General features: G+C 46.4%; 1 protein-coding gene across 6 annotated transcripts in view; it reads left to right on the plus strand.

The window, feature by feature from the left end:
- The first annotated feature begins 13,074 nt into the window (after nucleotides 1–13,074).
- ERCC6 (ERCC excision repair 6, chromatin remodeling factor) overlaps nucleotides 13,075–18,377 on the plus strand; it is a 72,355-nt gene continuing 67,052 nt past the window's right edge. For 3 of the 6 annotated variants that reach the window (XR_015724779.1, XM_087862938.1, XM_045809895.2), the window contains exons 1-2: nucleotides 13,075–13,179; nucleotides 16,726–17,161. Coding sequence is in view for 4 of the 6 variants with exons in the window: in XM_087862938.1 (XP_087719064.1) it covers nucleotides 16,740–17,161 (422 nt within the window). In the remaining 2 variants the exon portion in view is untranslated. Of the gene's footprint in view, nucleotides 13,180–14,155; nucleotides 14,352–16,725; nucleotides 17,162–18,377 lie in introns of those variants that run through there. The other 3 variants (XM_087862939.1, XM_087862940.1, XM_087862941.1) reach the window with 3 other exon arrangements.

Below are 18,377 nucleotides of genomic sequence, written 5' to 3' on the forward strand. Positions count from 1 at the left end.
TACCCTGTTTTATCAACCAATGTGCAATCAGGACTAAATGTTTGGACTCAGTGTCTTAATGAGGTTTAGAATAATCCTTTACTCTTTCTTTGGCAAAACTTGTTTTCGGCAACCTTGGTGATGTGTATAAACTCTCCATTCCTCTTTTCCATTCTCCTCTCTCATGTAATCCTTCCGGGTGCATTCCTTTGAAAGTTTCTCGTTACCCAATGATCACTACAATTTCTAGTGGACTTCCTGTGGGAAACAATGCTGTCATTGCTCTTCCTTTTATAAAATCCCTGGGAATTCAGGACAGAGTGGTCCACAGGAGCCTCACGAGAGCAGTAGGCCCAGGAGGTAGACAACAATAGGCCTTTTAAGAGTAAAAGGTGGACGTTCCAGGCATGGCGCATAGGGTCTTTTGCATATACTATACCGTTTGGTCCTATGAAGTGGGTGCTATAAACACAAAGGACCACTCCCTGATTCTTGGGATACTGTTTTCCTGGCTTTTGTGACATTGTCTCCTTCCTGTTTTTTCTCCTACCCTGGTTTCTCAGTCATCTTCACTGGTTTCTCGTGCTTGACCTGTAAATGTGAGAGGCTGTAGAGCGTCCATCTTTCTAGTTCTACATTGCCTGCAGGTGTCCTTGTCCGATCTCATGGCTTCACAATCCATCTACGTCCTGAAGACTTCCAAACTTATGTCTCTACTCCAGACCTCTCTCAGCTCCAGGGGAGCAGAGATTGTGTCTTTGTTACTTGCTGCTGTCTCCACAGTGCCTAGAACAGGGCAGGTGTGCAGCAGGGACTGTAAATAGTCATCGAATGAATAAAAGGTGAGGAAACCAAGGCTCTGAGATATTGGCTCACTTCCCAGGATGCATATCAGTGGCTGAGCCAGGACACCAGGCCAAGTCTGTTGTCCCATGGCCTCGAAGCCTGTGCCTTTTCATATATTCAATGGCTGTCATGAGGAAGGGTCCCAGAAATCTCTTCTCTAGGTGCATGCATGGACAGGGAGTTTGCACATGCCCAGCAAAGTGGGCCAGATCTGATGCCCTTGCCAAGGACTTCCAGGATCAGCCACTCAAGGTGGGGGTAGTGGTGCTGTGTGCCCAGAATGCTGAGTGCTGCAGCTGAGTCTTGTGGAATAAGCCAAGCATCTAGCTGCACATAGCAGGACTGGCAGTGTGTGCAGAGGACTGGAGAGGTCTAGATGCTGGTCAGATGCCAGTGATGGCGTGAGGTGGTGTGATCCCTTCAGGGAGGACACCGTTCCCACAGAACCTGGCTGTACACAGGGACAGCGGAGGGGCCTGGCTGTTCTTCTTCTTTTTTAAGATTTTATGTATTTATTTGAGAGACAGTGTGTGCACAAGCCACGGGGGGCAGCAGGCAGAGGGAGAAGTAGGCTCTTTGCTGAACAGGGAGCCCAATGCGGGACTCGATCCCAGGACCCTGGGATCATGACCCAACCCAAAGGCAGACGCTTAACCTACTGAGCCGCCCAGGCATCCTGGGACCTGGCTGTTCTTTCAGGGGGCTCTAACCACGAGGGGCTCTCTAGGACTGATGAGGGTGTGTTGTCCACCATTGCCATGAAATCAGTCAACAGAGGGAGGGAGGATTTCAGCTTTTTCGGTGTTTAAAGAAAGCTTTCAAAGCAGGGAAGTACCTGGGGAGTATATGGTCAAGAGGCCGTGGTCTGGCTTGCCCTACATCCATGATTCCCTGAGGAGGAGGCTTGGGATTTTGATGGTTAAGGGCGGCAGGTGGGCTACCTGAAGCACAGACTACCTTCCAAAAGGGCCTGCGATGTATACGCACAGCACATGGCCCTCAGCCTCTCCCTGATTGAGTCTGGAGATAATCAGAGCTGCAAAGGGAGAGGCACGAAGAGATTTTCAGGCCCAGGTGAAGTCGAAGCTGTGTGTGAGCACACGTGGGAGCATAGCAGAGAGGAGGGGCTAATTCTAGGTGGGGGCTGCCAGCAGGATCAGATGACAAATGGGAGTGGAGAATTGGCAGGTTGGTAGACATAGGCCACACCAAACAATTTTTCTATCGGGCCTGAAAACTTCTGAAGGTCCTGCCCCGTGGAGGTCCTTTCGGGCCATGTTCTGTGGCCCTCCTCTCCCCAGTCTCCCAGAAGGGGCTGCTGCATCCCAGGAAATCCTGGTGGATGGTGTGTTTGGATGGAAACACAGTGTCCCTGGGAGCTCCATTTGAATAGCAGAAAAGGGGTTCCTGAGTGTAGAAGGTGCTTGAGCCCCCACACCTTCAATTTTCTCCACCCCAGCACCTCACCTCAAATCTCCACAGAAACAGACCTACAACAGCTCACTAAACTCCCAATGCAGCCATGTTTCTATTTCTTCTGCTCTGCTAGGCCTCATGTGCCCAAGAGCTGCCCACTGCTGTGCACTTGGGCAGCCCCCATTTTGCTGCTTCCAAGCATGCACAGATCTGACAGGCTACAACCTTGTATTTTTCCAGTTTTATGATGTCAAAGATGACTCATTAGGTCGACGCTAGCTTTGCTGATTAATCTTACTTATGCACATGTCTTATTTCTCCCTGCAGGTTTGCTGGGAGCATTTATTTCTGCTACACTAGGAACAAAATCACAGGCAGGTCTCTGGGGCATTGCATATTGCAGACTCCGTCTCTTTGGCCCTCCACGTTAATTTCCTTCAAATGACACCAAGGGGCCAATATGTTGCACGCACGCCTTTGCTTTGATGAAATTTTTGCTTTCATTTCTAATCATTTGTGTAAAAAGCTCTGGTTTGGGTTTGTTCAGACCATTTGGGCAGGGAATTGATCTCCAAACCATTTCCAAATTGCTTTCACTTTGGAATCTTGCTGAGCCTGGCATTTTCTCCCCTGGACCAAAGGCCTCAATGCCTCTATCAGTCAGAAAACAACACACACCACACTGGCTGTGATTCCCAACTCCCATCCCCAATAAGGATTTAAAATTTTTAAATTAAAGCTGTGATCCCAAGGCATTAATTGTGTGAAAGGGTTTTGCCTTCTTTTCTTGAATATTGTTTTGTTAAGTTGGGATTTATCCTGGGATCTTTGCCGATTTCTGTATCTTTGTTCCCCGATCCCCACCTGTATTGGTTCTGTACTGACTCAGGCTAGAACAGCCAGCTACAAACAAAACACCACATTTCTTGAGTGGGAAATGTGAGGCAGTAACTTTATGAAAAATATTACCCCTGCACTTCCCAGTAGTTATTCTGGTGTGATAGGAGGGAGATAACCAGGAGGTGGAGGGAAATGTATAGAAAGGAAATAGCCAAACATGGGAGGGTCACCTCCCACCTTCCCTGAGGGTGGTGGAATCAGAAATGCCTCCTCTGGTCTGGAGCTCCGGAGGCTGCCACTCAGTATGCGGCAGGTGCCAAGGCTGGGAGACAGGCCTGTTCCCAGCCCACTCCTGGGGATCCCACTTCTGGTGATCTGAAGGGAGCCTGGGAATCTGCCTTTAATGACCACATCCGTGATACCGATGCAGGGGTACCTCATGCCGCACGTTGAGAACCGCTGCTTCAATCTCAGACAAGTGTGCTAGAGCCAGGAGGTAGAAGGAAACCCTGGCAGACCCCTTCAGGACCCTACGTGCCAGCCTCCCATCCATCTATCTCATAAACACCAAACAGAATCATGTCGGAGGCATTTTGTTCGGCAGGGAGGTTATGGAGGTACAATGGGTTTCTTCTATCCCTGCCTTCAGGGCCTTATAACACAGAGTGATCCGTGCTCACACTGATAAAGCATCATGCTGTATTTTTAAAGTATTATTTATGGAGCAAGGGAGAAGCTATTAATCAAATGAAAAAAAAAAGTGCTATGCTCATCTGCTCTTTCTTAAAATCCAGTCTTTAAAGTAACTGAAGCGTCAGTGGCAGAGAGGAATGTGGTTTGGAGACTTTGGCAGGTCCCTGTAGGTGAATTGAAATGCAGGCCCTTGGGATTTGGGGGCAAAGCCCTGCCATCCTCCACAGATAACTACTCTCCTTTTGAGAAACAGCTCTTTGCCTGTTACTAGGTCGTAGTAGAGACAGAACACTTAACCACGGGCCACCAAGTTAGCATGCGATCTGAGCACCTAGTAAGAGCCAATTTCATTGCTCTTATGACCATTACCTCTCTTGAACTTCTCAGAAGCCCGAGACATTGCACCTGTGATATCCTTTTCCCACTGCCCCATTCCAGTGCATGGCAGGTGTAAGTTTTAAAAATTGTACTGCTTTGGGGGCGCCTGAGTGGCTCAGTTGGTTAAGCGGCTGCCTTTAGCTCAGGTCATGATCCCAGGGTCCTGGGATCAAGCCCCCCATCGGGCTCCTTGCTAAGCGGGGAGGCTGCTTCTCCCTCTCCCTCTGCCTGTCGCTCCCCCTGCTTGTGCTCTCTCTCTCTTTCATAGCTCTCTCTCTCTCTCTGTCAAATAAATAAATAAAATCTTTTTTAAAAACTTGCACGGCTTTAGCATGCTAGAAGTTGTCTACTCCTCCTAACCCAGGTGTGGGGCCCTCCTTGTCAGGCTGTGGGTGATACAATCCTAAGATCCCATTTTAGAGTCTGCTTCCTTGAACCACTCCTGAATCTGACTGTTTTAGGTCATGATCCCTGAGGACCCACCTCTCAGGCAGAGGACATTTATTGGGAAGTGCTCTGGGTAACTCCACAGTGTGGAAGTGAGGGAAGTGGGACTGGGCAGGTGGAGGCAGTTAACTGGAAATGCAGTTGCAAGAAAGGCAGAACTAGGGGCGCCTAGGTGGCTCAGATTGTTAAGCGTCTGCCTTCGGCTCAGGTCATGATCTCCAGGTCCTGGGGTCGAGCCCTGCATCAGGTTCCCAGCTCATCGGGGAGCCTGCTTCTCTCTCCCTCTGCTTCTCCCCCTGCTTGTGTTCTCTCTCTCTCTCTCTCAAATGAATAAATAAAATCTTTAAAAAAAGAAAGGCAGAACGAATTCCTTGAGAGTCCTGGGGCTGGGCTAGCCCTATGTACTTGGAGCTGTGGCATGGAGGCTGCTCTCTGTGCCCCTATATGAACTGGTCATTAGACATTGGACAAAGTAGCTCCCATCCGATGAGCTAACAATTTTTGTGGGAGGACTCACAGACCCACCCTGTGGTTATTTCCCCAGCCCCCAAATGGATCATTGGGAGGCACATACTTGGTGGTTGATGAAATGCCCACGGTGGTCTCTTGGGCTGTGGGGTAAGAGCTACTGCAACTGGGGAGGCCAAGGAGGAGTTTCTGAAACTGTGGCCCCCCATCTCCAGGCAAGAGAGCGAATCACACGTAGTGTTGCATCCTGGGGGACAAGGCAAAAGGTAGTGGCCCCTGTGGCTCAAACTGGAGGGCTATCCCAACTCCAAGGCCTGTGTTGACGTTACACGGCGGTCCAGTTTTTCCCTCGGCTCAATCTTACTTCCCCGGCCCCATAAATCTCCCCCACACAAATCTCTGCTTTAGCACCTATTTCTGGCGGGAGTCAACTTAGGATACCGAGAAGAGCAGTTTGTAAAATCACATCCGTCTTAAAATCCTGTTCACACGAGGCAGTAGAGAGCCAACAGTCAAGAGTACAGCTTCGGGAGTCCAACTGCCCGAGTTCTAGTCCAGGCTTACAGCGGGGGGACCATGGGATAACGATTCCGTTTCTCTGGGCCTCAGTGAATGTGCTGTAAAAGGGGGATGAGAACTGTACTTACCTCAGCAGGACATGTGAATACATAAGAACTCCTAAGTGCTGTGAGGATTAAATGTTAGCACGTGTAACCACTTTGCATGGTACTGACCTGTGGCGAGCCACCGATGAAAATTAGTTGTAATTATTGTGTCAAATGATTTGCCTCCAAAAGGCCTACATACCTGCAGGGTGTAAACCAAAGCTGACAATGGTCGTCTGGCAGGGTTGGGATTTCTGGGGTTTTCTTACTACTTTTTGATGGTGAATTTTCTGTAATAAGGCTGATTTTATATATATATATATATATATATGCACTATATATACATAATATATAATGTTTATTATATATAATTATAAGTAAAATATATATATAAATAATATATATATATAAACATTTTAAAGAGAACTGACCACGGTTCAGCTCTTGTCCCCTGTCAATGCAGTACACACTAAGCTGGCCCTCCCCCCTCCCCCACCACCACTTAGACCTTCCATCTTCCTGGCCTCTGGTCTCTGTCTGTACCTCTGTGCTGTCCGTCCTTTTCTTTCTCTGCCAGGCCTTGTCTTGAGCTCCTCACGGGTACTACTTCTCAGATTCCCCTCCAAATCTCTCTCTCTGTTGCCCTCAGGAAAACAGTGCCTGTCTGTATTAATTTCCCATCGCTACACAACCAATTACTGAATTTCCAGCAGCTTCAACAACATCTGTCAGCACCCAGTTCTGTAGGTCAGAAGTCTGGCCCGGCACGACCAAGAGAGCACGACTCTGTGCAGAGAATGATGGGCTGAAATCAAGGTGTCAGCAGGACTGAGCTCTTGTCTGGAGGCGCTGGGCCAAACACCCACTTCCATGCACATTCTTATTGTTGGCAGAGTTCAGATCCTTGTGGTCGTAGGACCATAGTCCCTGTTTCCTTGCTGAAAGTCAGCTGGGGGTAGCTCCCAGCTCCAAGAGGTCACCTGCATTCCTTGCCACGTGGCCCAATCCATCCTTAATAGAGCAGTGGCACGTTAGGAATCTCTGATTTCCCCTTCTGCCACCAGCCAAAGAAAATGCTCTGTCTTTTAAGGGTTCAGGTGATCATATCTGGCCTATATAGAAAATCTCCCTACCTTAATGTCAGCTGTGCCATGTAACATAACCTGCTCAGACAGGTAAAATCCAGCATACTCACAGCCCTGGGGACTATGCAGGATGTGTCCGGCAGTGTGTGTGGGGAATTATGGGGGCCATCTCAGAATCCTGCCTATCACATTGTCCCAGTGTCCAGGTCTGGACCCTTACCTTCATAACCTCAAACCCCTGGACATAATAGTGAGTGGAAAAATAAGGAAAACCAAGTAAGGAACACTCCTGGACTTCTTCAAGAGTCACAGGAACTGGAGTGGGTGTAGGGTGTGTGGGGAGAGAGCGGGGAAAGAACTGAGCGTGGCAGCCCGCCAGATGGAGGGTTTAGACCTGGCACAACTTGTCCAGGCTGACGTGCTGCTCCAGGGGCGTGGAAATGGTTTCTGAAAGTCCCCTTTAACTTAAATCAGAGCTGACGAGGTGGTGAGGACAGGGAACAGAAGGAGCAGTGGGAGAGTTCGTTCTCCAAAACCCTTTCAACACTCTTGATATTCACATGTTGGCATGAGCAGTGGTTTTCAAAATCATCTGATCCAGCCCACCCATTTCTATAACAAATATTTCTTCACCCCCCCACACACAGTTATTAAAAAATCAGTATAATGCCCTAGCTGAATGAAATAAAAGGGAAGTAATTCGTAAAAAAATCATATTCATTTCAACATGTAAATACCCAGGCAGACCCAATCCTCCCTTTTATGCCCTACACATTGAGAACGTCAGAATTCCAGATCCCTGCCCAAGAAATGCCCCCTGCTCATCGTTGTGTCCCCTGCTCCCCTCCAAGAGAGCCAAGATATTGAGGAGTGCCCCGTGAAAGCATGCCAAGGATATGTAGAGAATGGGCATCCTGAGTGCTATTTCGTTCTTCCTTTTTTTTGAAAGGCCAGAACGCTGGAGCAGTTTCTGCAGAATTGGTTAATAAGACACACTAAAATGAGGATTCCACCAGTTCGCAAATTGCACCCAGGTGGAGGAGCTCTCTGTGGCCTCATTTCTGCTGGCCCTACACTTCTGCTAAAACCTATCACTCGCGGTGTGACACTTTCATTATTTACTGCTCCGAGGCTCAGAGAGCAAAGCGGCCAGGCTGGTCTCCGCTCCCTCATTCATTAGTTTTAATTAAACCCTCTAATTTTATTTATGCTGCCACAAACTGATTAACAATTTGCCAGCAAAGAGCAGGAAGTCTTAAAAAGCATCTTGAGGAATCTGTAGGCCTCTAAACACAGACCTCACAGAAATGAGGTGGGTTGTGGGTAGGGGCTCTGCCAGGCGGGAGGAGGCACGTTTCTGAAGCTTCGCCACTTCGTACAACCTGAGAACAGCTGTTGGCTCTGAGATCTGCGGTCCCCAAGGGGCTGATGCACTTCGAGGGAGTGGCCGTGTCTCTATCTGCAGCACCTGACAGTCCTTGTGGCTCTGGGAGAGAGGACGAGGCTGGGATTGGCGTCCTGTGTCTCTGGAGGGAAAGGGTCAAGTCTGTGGGAACAGCGGAGATCTTGGGAAATGAACATTGACCCAGCCAATTACAAAGCTGTCTGGGTAGTGCTGTGCTGGAATTGAGGACAAAGAACAAGGAGAATTTCTTGCAGACTGAAGTCAGGTGTCAGGAAAGCTTTATAAAAGGGCTGAATTGAGCTAAACCATGGAGGACGGAGAATATCCATCACCACAGAGGAGAAGGACACGAGCTAAGATTCAGACGTTTATTCCTTTGCTTCCCAAGGATCAGGCACATGGCTAGCACCAAATATTAGGCAGAGAAAAATGAGTGAAAAAAGGTCACAGGCTGAATTGTGCAGTTTTAACCTAGCAATGTACAAATGTGATTCCCCCCCCCCCCCCGCTCTGATAAGCATTACTATTGACTTTGCTTTCTCGGGTTCTTTTTCCGTTCCTGAAACTGGGGAGAAACAAAAGTTGGTCTCTTGCCAGACAAGATCAGCCAGGTCACACCTAGCCAGTATTCTAACGTGGGGCTAAAACCTTTGTGTCCTTTCAGGTAAATATTCAGGTTCTTTGAGTGTTAGGATTCTCTGCCCAGGTCTTCAGAAGCAGCGGGCTGCTGGCAGAGAAAAGCACATGGCCTCCCTCCCTCCCACCCTCCAAGCCCCAGGTGTCTCTGCTCTTCGGGCAGTGCCCAGAAGGGTCCCACTTAAGGACCACCTGCTCTTGGTGTGAGGAGTGGCTCTATTTTTGCTCTCTCATTCCCGTATCTTCTTTGAATGTCAGCCATCTGTGCAGGCTTTGGAGTCCCTGTAGATGTGCTTGCTCTGTAGACGACAGTGCAGTGACCTGTGACCTGGCAGGTCCTCTCTGGTATGGTGACCCCTAAGAAGGGAGCCCCCTTGTTGTCTTCCACATCTCTGGCACTGAGCATTGTGACAACCTTGTGGGTCACCTTCCATATCCGTTAGCTTTTGCTACATAACACGGTACTTCAAAACACAGTGCTTAACACAGTCAATATTCATTGGTTCTCACAATTCTATGGGTGAGTGAGGAATTTCTCTGGTCTGGGCCAGCTCTGCTGATCCTTGAGGTCAGCTAAAGGTCTGGGTGTCAGGTGCGACTGAATGGCTGAGGGCGACCTCACTCACGCATCTCGAGTTCATTTAATGTCCCTTTGGCTTGTTTAAATGGTAGCTGTCACAAGAGTTCCAAGACAAGAATTCAAGCCCTAATGTACTACAACGTATTTAAAAATCGTTTTATTGAGATATCATCACATACCATAAAATTCACTTTTAAAGGTAAATAAGGTCTTAAGAGTGGGGTGGGTCTTAATCTGGTGGAACTGGTGTCCTTATAAGAAAAGGAAGAGACAAGAGCACCTGGATGGCTCAGTCAGTTAATCGTTTGCCTTTGGCTCAGGTCATGATCTCAGGGTTCTGGGATCGAGCCCCACATTGAGATCTCTGCTCAGTAGGGAGTCTGCTTGCCCCTCTTCCTCTGTCCCTTCCCCCCACCCCACCCATGCTCTGTCTCTCTCTCAAATAAATAAATAAATAAATCTTAAAAAAAAAGAAAAGGAAGAGACACCAGAATTGAATTGGACTTCCCAGCCTCTAGAACAGTGAGAAAATAAATATCTGTTGTTTAAGCCACCCAGGTATGGCAGCCTGAGAAAACTAAGACAGTTGGAAAGAGGTACACACAATAGACTTGCTGGCCAGTCCAAGCCGACTGCAGCACATCACAAATAGAGTAGTAAATAGTTCCTTAAATCTTGAGCACAGGCATGCAGAGAGTGCAGAAACATCAGATTGGGCAGGATAATAAAATGGCTTGGACAACATGTTAAATAGCTTGGATTTTTATCCTGCAGGGGTGGGTCTGAGGCAGAAGAGAGACATGATCAGAAGGGTCTGAAATCCCCATCCAATTGTATGGTTAGGGAGCAAGACTGGGCTAGGAGACTGGTTGCAACAGTTAAGAAAATTGAACAGAGTATCTCTGTCAAATAAATAAATAAAATCTTAAAAAAAAAAAAGAAAATTGAACAGAGGGGATGGAGAAGATGCGATAAGTGTGAAATCTATGGGGGAGGCACAGTCAATGGAACTTGGGGGCTGAATGGATGTAGGGGGAAAGGAGAGAGGTTTTGGCTGACAGACACTTAAGATCGTAAATGAGTGTTAAAGTAAGTTACTAAAACCCGCACCACTTCTTGTATTCTATCTTAACCCATTCAGGCTGCTAACAAACCACCACAGACCTGGCAGCTTCGAAACAATAGAAATTTATTTCTCATAGCTCTGGAGGCTGGGAAGTCTGAAATCAAGATGCTGACAGATTCGGTGTCTGGTAAGAGCTGACTTCCTGGTTCATGGACAGCCATCTTTTTGCTGTGTCCTCGCATGGCAGAAGGGACGAAGGATCTCTCTGGGGCCTCTTTCATAAGGACACTAAATCCCATTCATAAGGGCATGAGTGAAAAGAAGGATCCTGAGTATTCAAGTGGGCACAGGAATCATCAAAATCTGAGTTGTTGCTGCTAATGTGACCTTACTACTACTCTCAGGCAACAGAAGTCAGGAGAAACTTGGCTTAGAGAAAGTACATAGATCCTTTAATTAACTAAATACAAATTCATCTAAAAAGCTTTACTGAATTAATAGTGACGGTTTCATTACACCTTTCCTAAATTAAAGGGACACTAAAAGGATAATTACAATTGTGTGGGGTAATGATGCATCTTTCCAGTTTGATCCTCCAAACCTACTCTCCAGCTCTCTCAACCCTGCCCTGTGCTTGAAGAGGCTGATCTATACAGAATGGCATCAACGGTCTCCATTGCCCTCTGGCCATCAGTAGGTTTTGATCAATGGGAGGCAGTGGTAGATGAAATAATGAAAGGGTAGTGAGTTCAGGGTATTTATTTCCCCAGTTCCCTCCCACTGAGTGACCATGGGTTGGTACATTTCAACTGGTCTTTTCAACTATTCTCTTCTGAACCTAGTCTTCCCATTACCTTTTCATGCCCAGGGATGGTGTATTCGTTTTTAATGCTGCCATAACATATTACTACAGACTGAGTGGCTTAAAAAGGAGAAATTTATTTTCTCACAGTGTGGAGGCTGTAAGTCTGAGATCAAGGGTTGGCAGGGGTGGTCTCTTCTGAGGCCTTTCTTCTTCAATTGTAGATGGCTGTTGTTTCCGTGTCTTCACATGGTCTTTCCTCGGTGCATGTCCATGCCCTAATCTCTTCTTCTTATAAGGACACCAGTTATATTGGATTAGAGCTTACCCCAATAACCTCATTTTAACTTAATAAAAGGTTTTTAGGGTCTTCAGAGATCCTGTCTTCAAATACAATCACATTTGAGTTACTGCGGGTTAGGATTTCATCCAATACAGTCACATTTGAGGTACTCGGTTTAAATTTGGAAGGATGCAATCCAGCTCATAATATATGGCAATAGCTCCTAAAGTCTTGCTAGCCCCAGGAGTACTGTGCCATCTGAGTTGTTTTCCTGATCCTTTCCACACCTTTGTAAAAGTTATTAATTCTCAACTACCTAGTTTGAGTTTACCATCTGCTTCCTGTCCAAATTCTGATTGATACATGGGGGCTCACCAAAATAGTGCACATTAAAAAGGGGACCTCATTCTCAAAATGGTCAGGAACCACTGTGTATTGGGGAGAAACAATTTTCATATTCAAGCATTGAAACTAATATCTTACCAACGCCTTTCTATTCTCAATTATTGTATTCAGGAGATCACTAGAATTCTTCATTCCTTTTTAAAAAAACAAGTTACATTTTTATGTGGGATGACTTGAGGCAAAGGCTGTGGATAAGACAGATATGGTAGTATTACTGAGTAGCTTCCCAGCCCCCTTTTCCTATGGTCCAACTTCAGGCTTCAAAGTGAGGAAGGCACTTCCTAGGACCAAATATCCTTTCCAGAAAAACAAACCAAAGCACCCCCCCTCCCTAAACCCCCCACAAAGATCCTTCCCTTAGTCACTGCTACTCCCAGAGGACTTTCTGGCGCTGGCCCCAGAAAATCCACCCTCTTCCAGTGCTGGAATCCCTGGGCTGAGAAGGTGCCTTGTTGATAAGGCTGACACCCATCCTGGGCTACTCCTTCCTCAAGTAAAGCTGTTTACCTCCCTTCATTCTGAACCTAGGTGTGGATATTTTGTTTCTTAAAAAGCTCCGAGCAAAAATTCTCATTTGGCTCAGAATCCTTCTTACCTCTTTGATATGAGGACAGATATTAAATAATTGACTCACTAATGCAATCGAGACATTCATGTAGGCCCACTACACACACATACCATTCCCGCCCAGATATGTGTGTAGGAGGCGGAGGGGCAACAGAGATAAATAAGGCCTCTCCCTATTCTTTGCGTGCTAACAGCCGTACCAGATGACCAAGAGGGAGCAACAACGTCTACCGCGCATGGCTACTGAAATGTGACATTAAAGCCGGCTCCCTTCCTCAAGCCTATTTTCTTTGGGGTTCACTGCACACGGGTACCTCTCTCCCCCTCTCTTTCTTCCTGGAAAATGTCTTTTAATCCTTTTGATCGCCTCACTAAAGAGGTATTTTTTGACCAGGACTGAAGCGCTGGACCCAAGGCACACACATGGTCACCAGCCCATACAACATTCACACACAGGTCGCAGATAAAAAGGCGGGGCTACACGCCTCCCTCCAATCACGTGGCCGTACACTCTCGTCCAGGGCAGCCCGGCGCATGCGCTGTGGTCGTGTCACGCTTGGGGGCGGTGCTTACGGCGGACAAAAGACGCATGCGCCGCGGCCGGTCCTAGTCCGGCTTCCACGGCTGCTGGCGGAGGTGTCGTCTTCATTTCCGTTCGGGTGGCCGCGCGGCCCTGGGGTGAGTGTTCGGGCCGCCGGGCTGAACGTCGAGCAGGGCATGTTTGGGCCCCGCTCGGACTCCCAGGCGCCCACGGCCTCGCCTCGGGCATCTGGCCGCCTTGAGGGAGCCCATCCGCAGGGCCTACCGGGAGCTGGCCCTCCAATCGGGCGCGCGCCTTCCGTGCCGGCGCACCTGCGGCCGGAAGTGACGAAGCAGAGCGCTCTCACCTGGGGCGGCGGTCGGTCCCAGCCTCGGGCCGGCGGCAGGCTAGCGGGCCCGCCCGGAAACTTGAACTTCTGGGCTTTGTGTCGGCCCCGGCGCGCAGGATCAACGGGGCCCTTTTTGATTTCGATTAAAATATTGGAGTTGTTTGTTACTTGAAAGAGTGAATCGGGGTAAATACAAGTCAGGCGCTTTGGGCATTGATATTGTCAAGTGGGAGCGTGTGAAGGAGGATTGAGCCGTCCGTATACGAATGCTGTAACATTGATTTCCTACGTAGCATCCAACCTCACTGCTCTCACTCTGTTCCAAGCAAGCTGCCGTCATTTTTCACCCGTATGTCGCCCATCATTTCCTTGTTGTACTGTTTCCGCCAGTCCGTTATCCATACGGTAGCCCAGGTGGTCTCTTAGGAACTTGAAATAGGTCATGCCATCACCATCCTGTTTAAAACTCTTAAAAATCATTCCATTGCAATTGGAATAAAATCCAGGTTCATGTTTTCCCACGTTCTTTGTGACCTTGCCTACCCCTCCATCTTCACTTATGCCTCACTCCCTCCCCAGCTAGATGTGTTTACAACCAAATCTGCAAACCAGTATCCAGCTCCGCCCACAGAAGTCCCAGTGCTCAAGGGCAGGACAATGAAGATACTGTTTTTCCAGATGATTACTACTTGCAGAGTGTTAGAAGACAATTCTGTAAGAGTTATACAATGAATGGAGTCCTTATCAGCAACTTTAACTCAGTTATTCATGTAGGATAAAGTAAAAAATTATCACTGTGTTCCATCCTTCTTTCATTTTCCCAAGTGCACCAGCTCTTACCAGCCTTAGAAAATACACGTTTCTTTGCAAAATGTTCATTCCACTTTTGGCCTGATTAATCCTTTTCATCCTTCAGATACCGGCTCAAGTATCACTTTATCAGAGAGGTCTCCCTTCTCACACCTACCTCTGCACTGTCAAGTAGGTCCCTCTGTTATTTTGTCCTAAAGAATCCTGTATTTTTATAGCAGTTAGCATAATTACATTTGTGGGTATAATTTATATATGAACATACATATTTAAATGTGTAAATATGTATATGTGTATATAATTCTTAAAATGTATGTCTTCCCCAAGAGACTGTAAGCTCTATGGTGACAGAAACTAGCTAACCTAGTACACTGTCTGGTATAATTGACTATCAACATCAAGTATTTGTTGAGTGGATGATTTATTTCACTTCTGAAACTGTTTAGTGTCTGATGAGAACCTCCTGGTTTTCAGCTCTCATTCCCAGGGGACTTGCCCTTTGGACCACAGTCATTCTCCAAGTGGCTTCTTGATGTCTCCCTTTCTCCTTCCCTCCCTTCCTATCCCATTCCCTTCTGGCTTGTTTTTTTAATCTCTCCAGCTTGGACCCCAAGTTCAGTTACTTGAACTACTCGTCTCAGCATCTGTATCCATGCCCTTTTGCCCTTCTGCTACTTCTACTCTGAAAACTCCCAACAGTGACATTTCCCCTGGGACTGCTGATTACTGAAGGAGGGAATTTTACAGCCTTGGGGATTGTTGGCAGTCTGTGGTTTTGGGGGGGCCTCCACACCTGTCACCAGTGTTTGTTCCCCATCAGCTTTTCCCTTCTATAGGACATTTATTCCAGATTCTGATTCTTCTCCAGTCCCTCCTTCTGCTTCCCATTTGCTTCCTTTCTGAGATTCTCATTTTTATGAGTGAATTCACCAGTGGCGTAGTTGTCCACATCAAACTTGTTATTTTAGACTCCTTTCTGAACGTTGCTTCCCTTCAGCATATATGGAGTATCTTCTGTGTATCAGGCCCGGGGCTAGGGGTTCAAATCTTAGCTTGTAAATGTTTCTTTAGCTCCAGACCCAATGCATTGTCCCTCCCTCTGTTTCCAGGTGGCCTCTTGTTGGTGCCTCTTCTACAGACCTGCCCTCCTGTGTTGTTACTGACATGTTTCTCTTCCCCTAGAGAATGAGCTACTCTGGAAGGGATAGCGCTAAGTTCCTGGCATCTTTGTATCCTCGTGCTTAGGCTGCCAGGATGGTTTTATTTAATGAGAAATCAGTGGGGCTTATTGGGAGAACATCTGGTATCTTTATATAAATAAAGTTTTGGTGGTGAAAGAAACCTTAGCTTATTCAGTTAAATGAAAACCAAGGCTGTCTCTTGGTTATTGCTTTCCTTTTTAATGTATTTATTTGAGTTGCACAGGCAATATAGTGAATACATTTTCACTCAAGGATCTCCTAAATATGTGGAGTGAAATGTGAAAGCTTCCTTTATTTCTCCCTATTCCTTCTGCTTCCTCCATCCCAACAGTTGCAGGTTTAGTGTTTATCTCCAGATCACATTGAATGCATTCCAAACATGCAGATGCAAACATCCATTTTTTTATCCAACATAAATGTGTTTATACTCCGTGATTTTTTTTCAGTTCACTAGACTTATATCAGTGTCACTGAAAATACTTAATGCCTATATTAAATTAGTGACATGCTACAGTGAATATCTTTGTATGTATGTGATTATTTCTGTGGAATAAATACCTGGTCACGTGCATTTTAAATCTTGATGGATATTGTTAAATTGACTTCCACAAAAGCTTCAGTAATTTATATTGCCACCAGCACTATGTGAGAGTGGATCTTCCTTGTCTGTACTGGGTATTACCAGGCCCAACCTGTTTTGCCAACCTGACTGGCAGAAATTGTATTGCACATTGAAATGGGGTTATTTTTGATAGTATTTAATCTTTCTCAGATTGAGATTTTGGTGGTGATATTATGTCTCGCTCAGAGTTTTTGTTTATTAGAGTAAATGTTCAACCTTAAAGTTTCTAGAGATTAGTTTCATAGAGAAGCTTGTTCCATACTTCGCTAAATTTGTATATCTCAGTTGATCATGCCACTATATTGTGAATCTTTTGTGCCACAATGCAGTGAAGATGCTAACTTGGAAAGTGGCAGTCAGATGACTTCAGTTGATTTGGAGAAGACTCTTAGGGTGTCAGTCAGGATTTTGGTTGCCAGTTTTCTTAGCTGGCTCTCCAAATGTCCTTTGTTGTTGATACTGTGGTTTTTTTTCTTCTTGTTTGTTGTTTTTTTGGTTTTTTTAGGTTAATTTTTCTTAATTATTATCAGAACTCAAGAAGATATATAGCTTGTACCCTTTTAAGAAAAGTAATACTTGGAAACTCAAATTTATCTAACTGGAGGATTATTACTTGATCTTTTGAGAAATCAATCTCCTTTAGTTATAAAAATTTTAAGAAACTATATAAATATCAATTCTTTATAACCAAAAGGCTTATTACATTTTTTTTTCCTTTCAGATAGTCAGTAGAGGATGCAAAATGCGAGAATCCCCCACTCAAGTCAAACTCAGGAGCAAGACTGTTTGCAAAGTCAGTATGTCAGTGATAAACAAGAAATGACAATCAAGCAAGAGAATGATGGCAACGTGGCGGTGGAGGAAAGTCTCCCCTCTTGTTCCTCTGCTAATGCACCATCCACTTCTGCCGAGGGGTGTTCATCAGAAGTTCCGAGGAGAGGGCCGGCCCTGCTGCACATCGACAGACATCAGATACAGACAGTGGAGCCGAGTGCGCAGGCCCTTGAACTTCAGGGGTTGGGTGTGGATGTGTATGACCAGGACGTGCTGGAACAGGGTGTGCTTCGGCAGGTGGACAGCGCCATTCATGAGGCCAGCCGTGCGGCCCAACTTGCCGATGCAGAGAAGGAGTATCGGTCAGTCCTGGATGACCTCACGTGAGTGTGGACCATCTTCTCTGATTGCAGAATTTGTGTTTACATGTGATGGAGAAATTCAGATAATAGCTGTGGTATTCCAGAAATTTAGGAGATTTATAGAACCTCTTATTTGGTGGATGGAGTCAATCAGGGCAGTCCTTGACCTTGTGTATGAACTCCAGCCCTTTCCCTCAGGAGCAGCATTGAACGAGATAGTCAGGGTCTCAGGCCAGCTCACAACAACCTGTTTATGCATAATGTCTTAGAGAGAAATACTGTTCTGAGTACCCCAGAACTCACAAGCGTGTGCCCAAAATGGTTTTCCGGAGAAGTGTACCTAAGGTGATGTGTGCTACTTGAGATACCAGGAACACATCACCCCCCCCCCCCCCATTTTTCTCTTGTCTTATAGTTTCTTTCCAGTTTCCTGTGTCTAAACCAAGTGTCAGTCTTTTGGTAATTTTTCAGATTTGTATTTCTAGAAGTATTGTGAAACAACTCCTTGCTTTTCCTTTCTTCCTCCTACTTGTGACTCTATAGGAAAGATGAAGTTCCATGAAAACTTCATTTGTGTGTTAGAGGAGAAGCAGGCTCTGGACCTGGGCTAGAAGGGTGGGGCAGGTGAAGATTGAACTCCTTTCCTATAGCCAGTCTTCCCTGTCTTGACCAGTGTTCTAGGCTGTGTCAGGCAAGCACGAAAGAGTAAAGGAATGGGTGGAGGAATGGTGCAGTCTCAGATGGGGATGGCTAGGGGAGGGGAGAGAAGGGAAGAATGAGGAGTTATTGGCTACCCTCAGCCAGGGAGACTGTGGTACAGAATTCTGTTGGAACTAAAGGACTTGTTTTCTGCCAGCAGCTTCCTGGTGTGTTCTTTTGGCCTCTTGAGTAGCAGGTATTCTGGAATACTTGTAGTATTCCAGGTGTGAGGTGCTCGACTCCTGATAAGGAACACACTTTTGCATTTGACCTTGGAAATGTGCCTACTGCTTGCATAGGTGACATCAGAGTGCTGCAGAATTACCACGCAGATGAATACTAGCTCCATGGTGACACGTGGTTAGACTGCCAGTAACTTGAATTGATAATATCTTTTGTCCTGAAATCCGCAAAGGATACAAGTAGCAAATTATACAAGTGTCAAGATTGAATTTATGTTTTGAAAATTGGGGATTACCATTCTATGGTGTCTGTTTTAGGAACACTGTATTAGGGATTGTTTTTTGTTTTTTTTTTC

Source organism: Ursus americanus, chromosome 6 (genome assembly GCF_024610735.1).
Source record: "Ursus americanus isolate L20-20 chromosome 6, mUrsAme1.1.p, whole genome shotgun sequence".
NCBI classification, from domain to species: Eukaryota; Metazoa; Chordata; class Mammalia; order Carnivora; family Ursidae; genus Ursus; species Ursus americanus.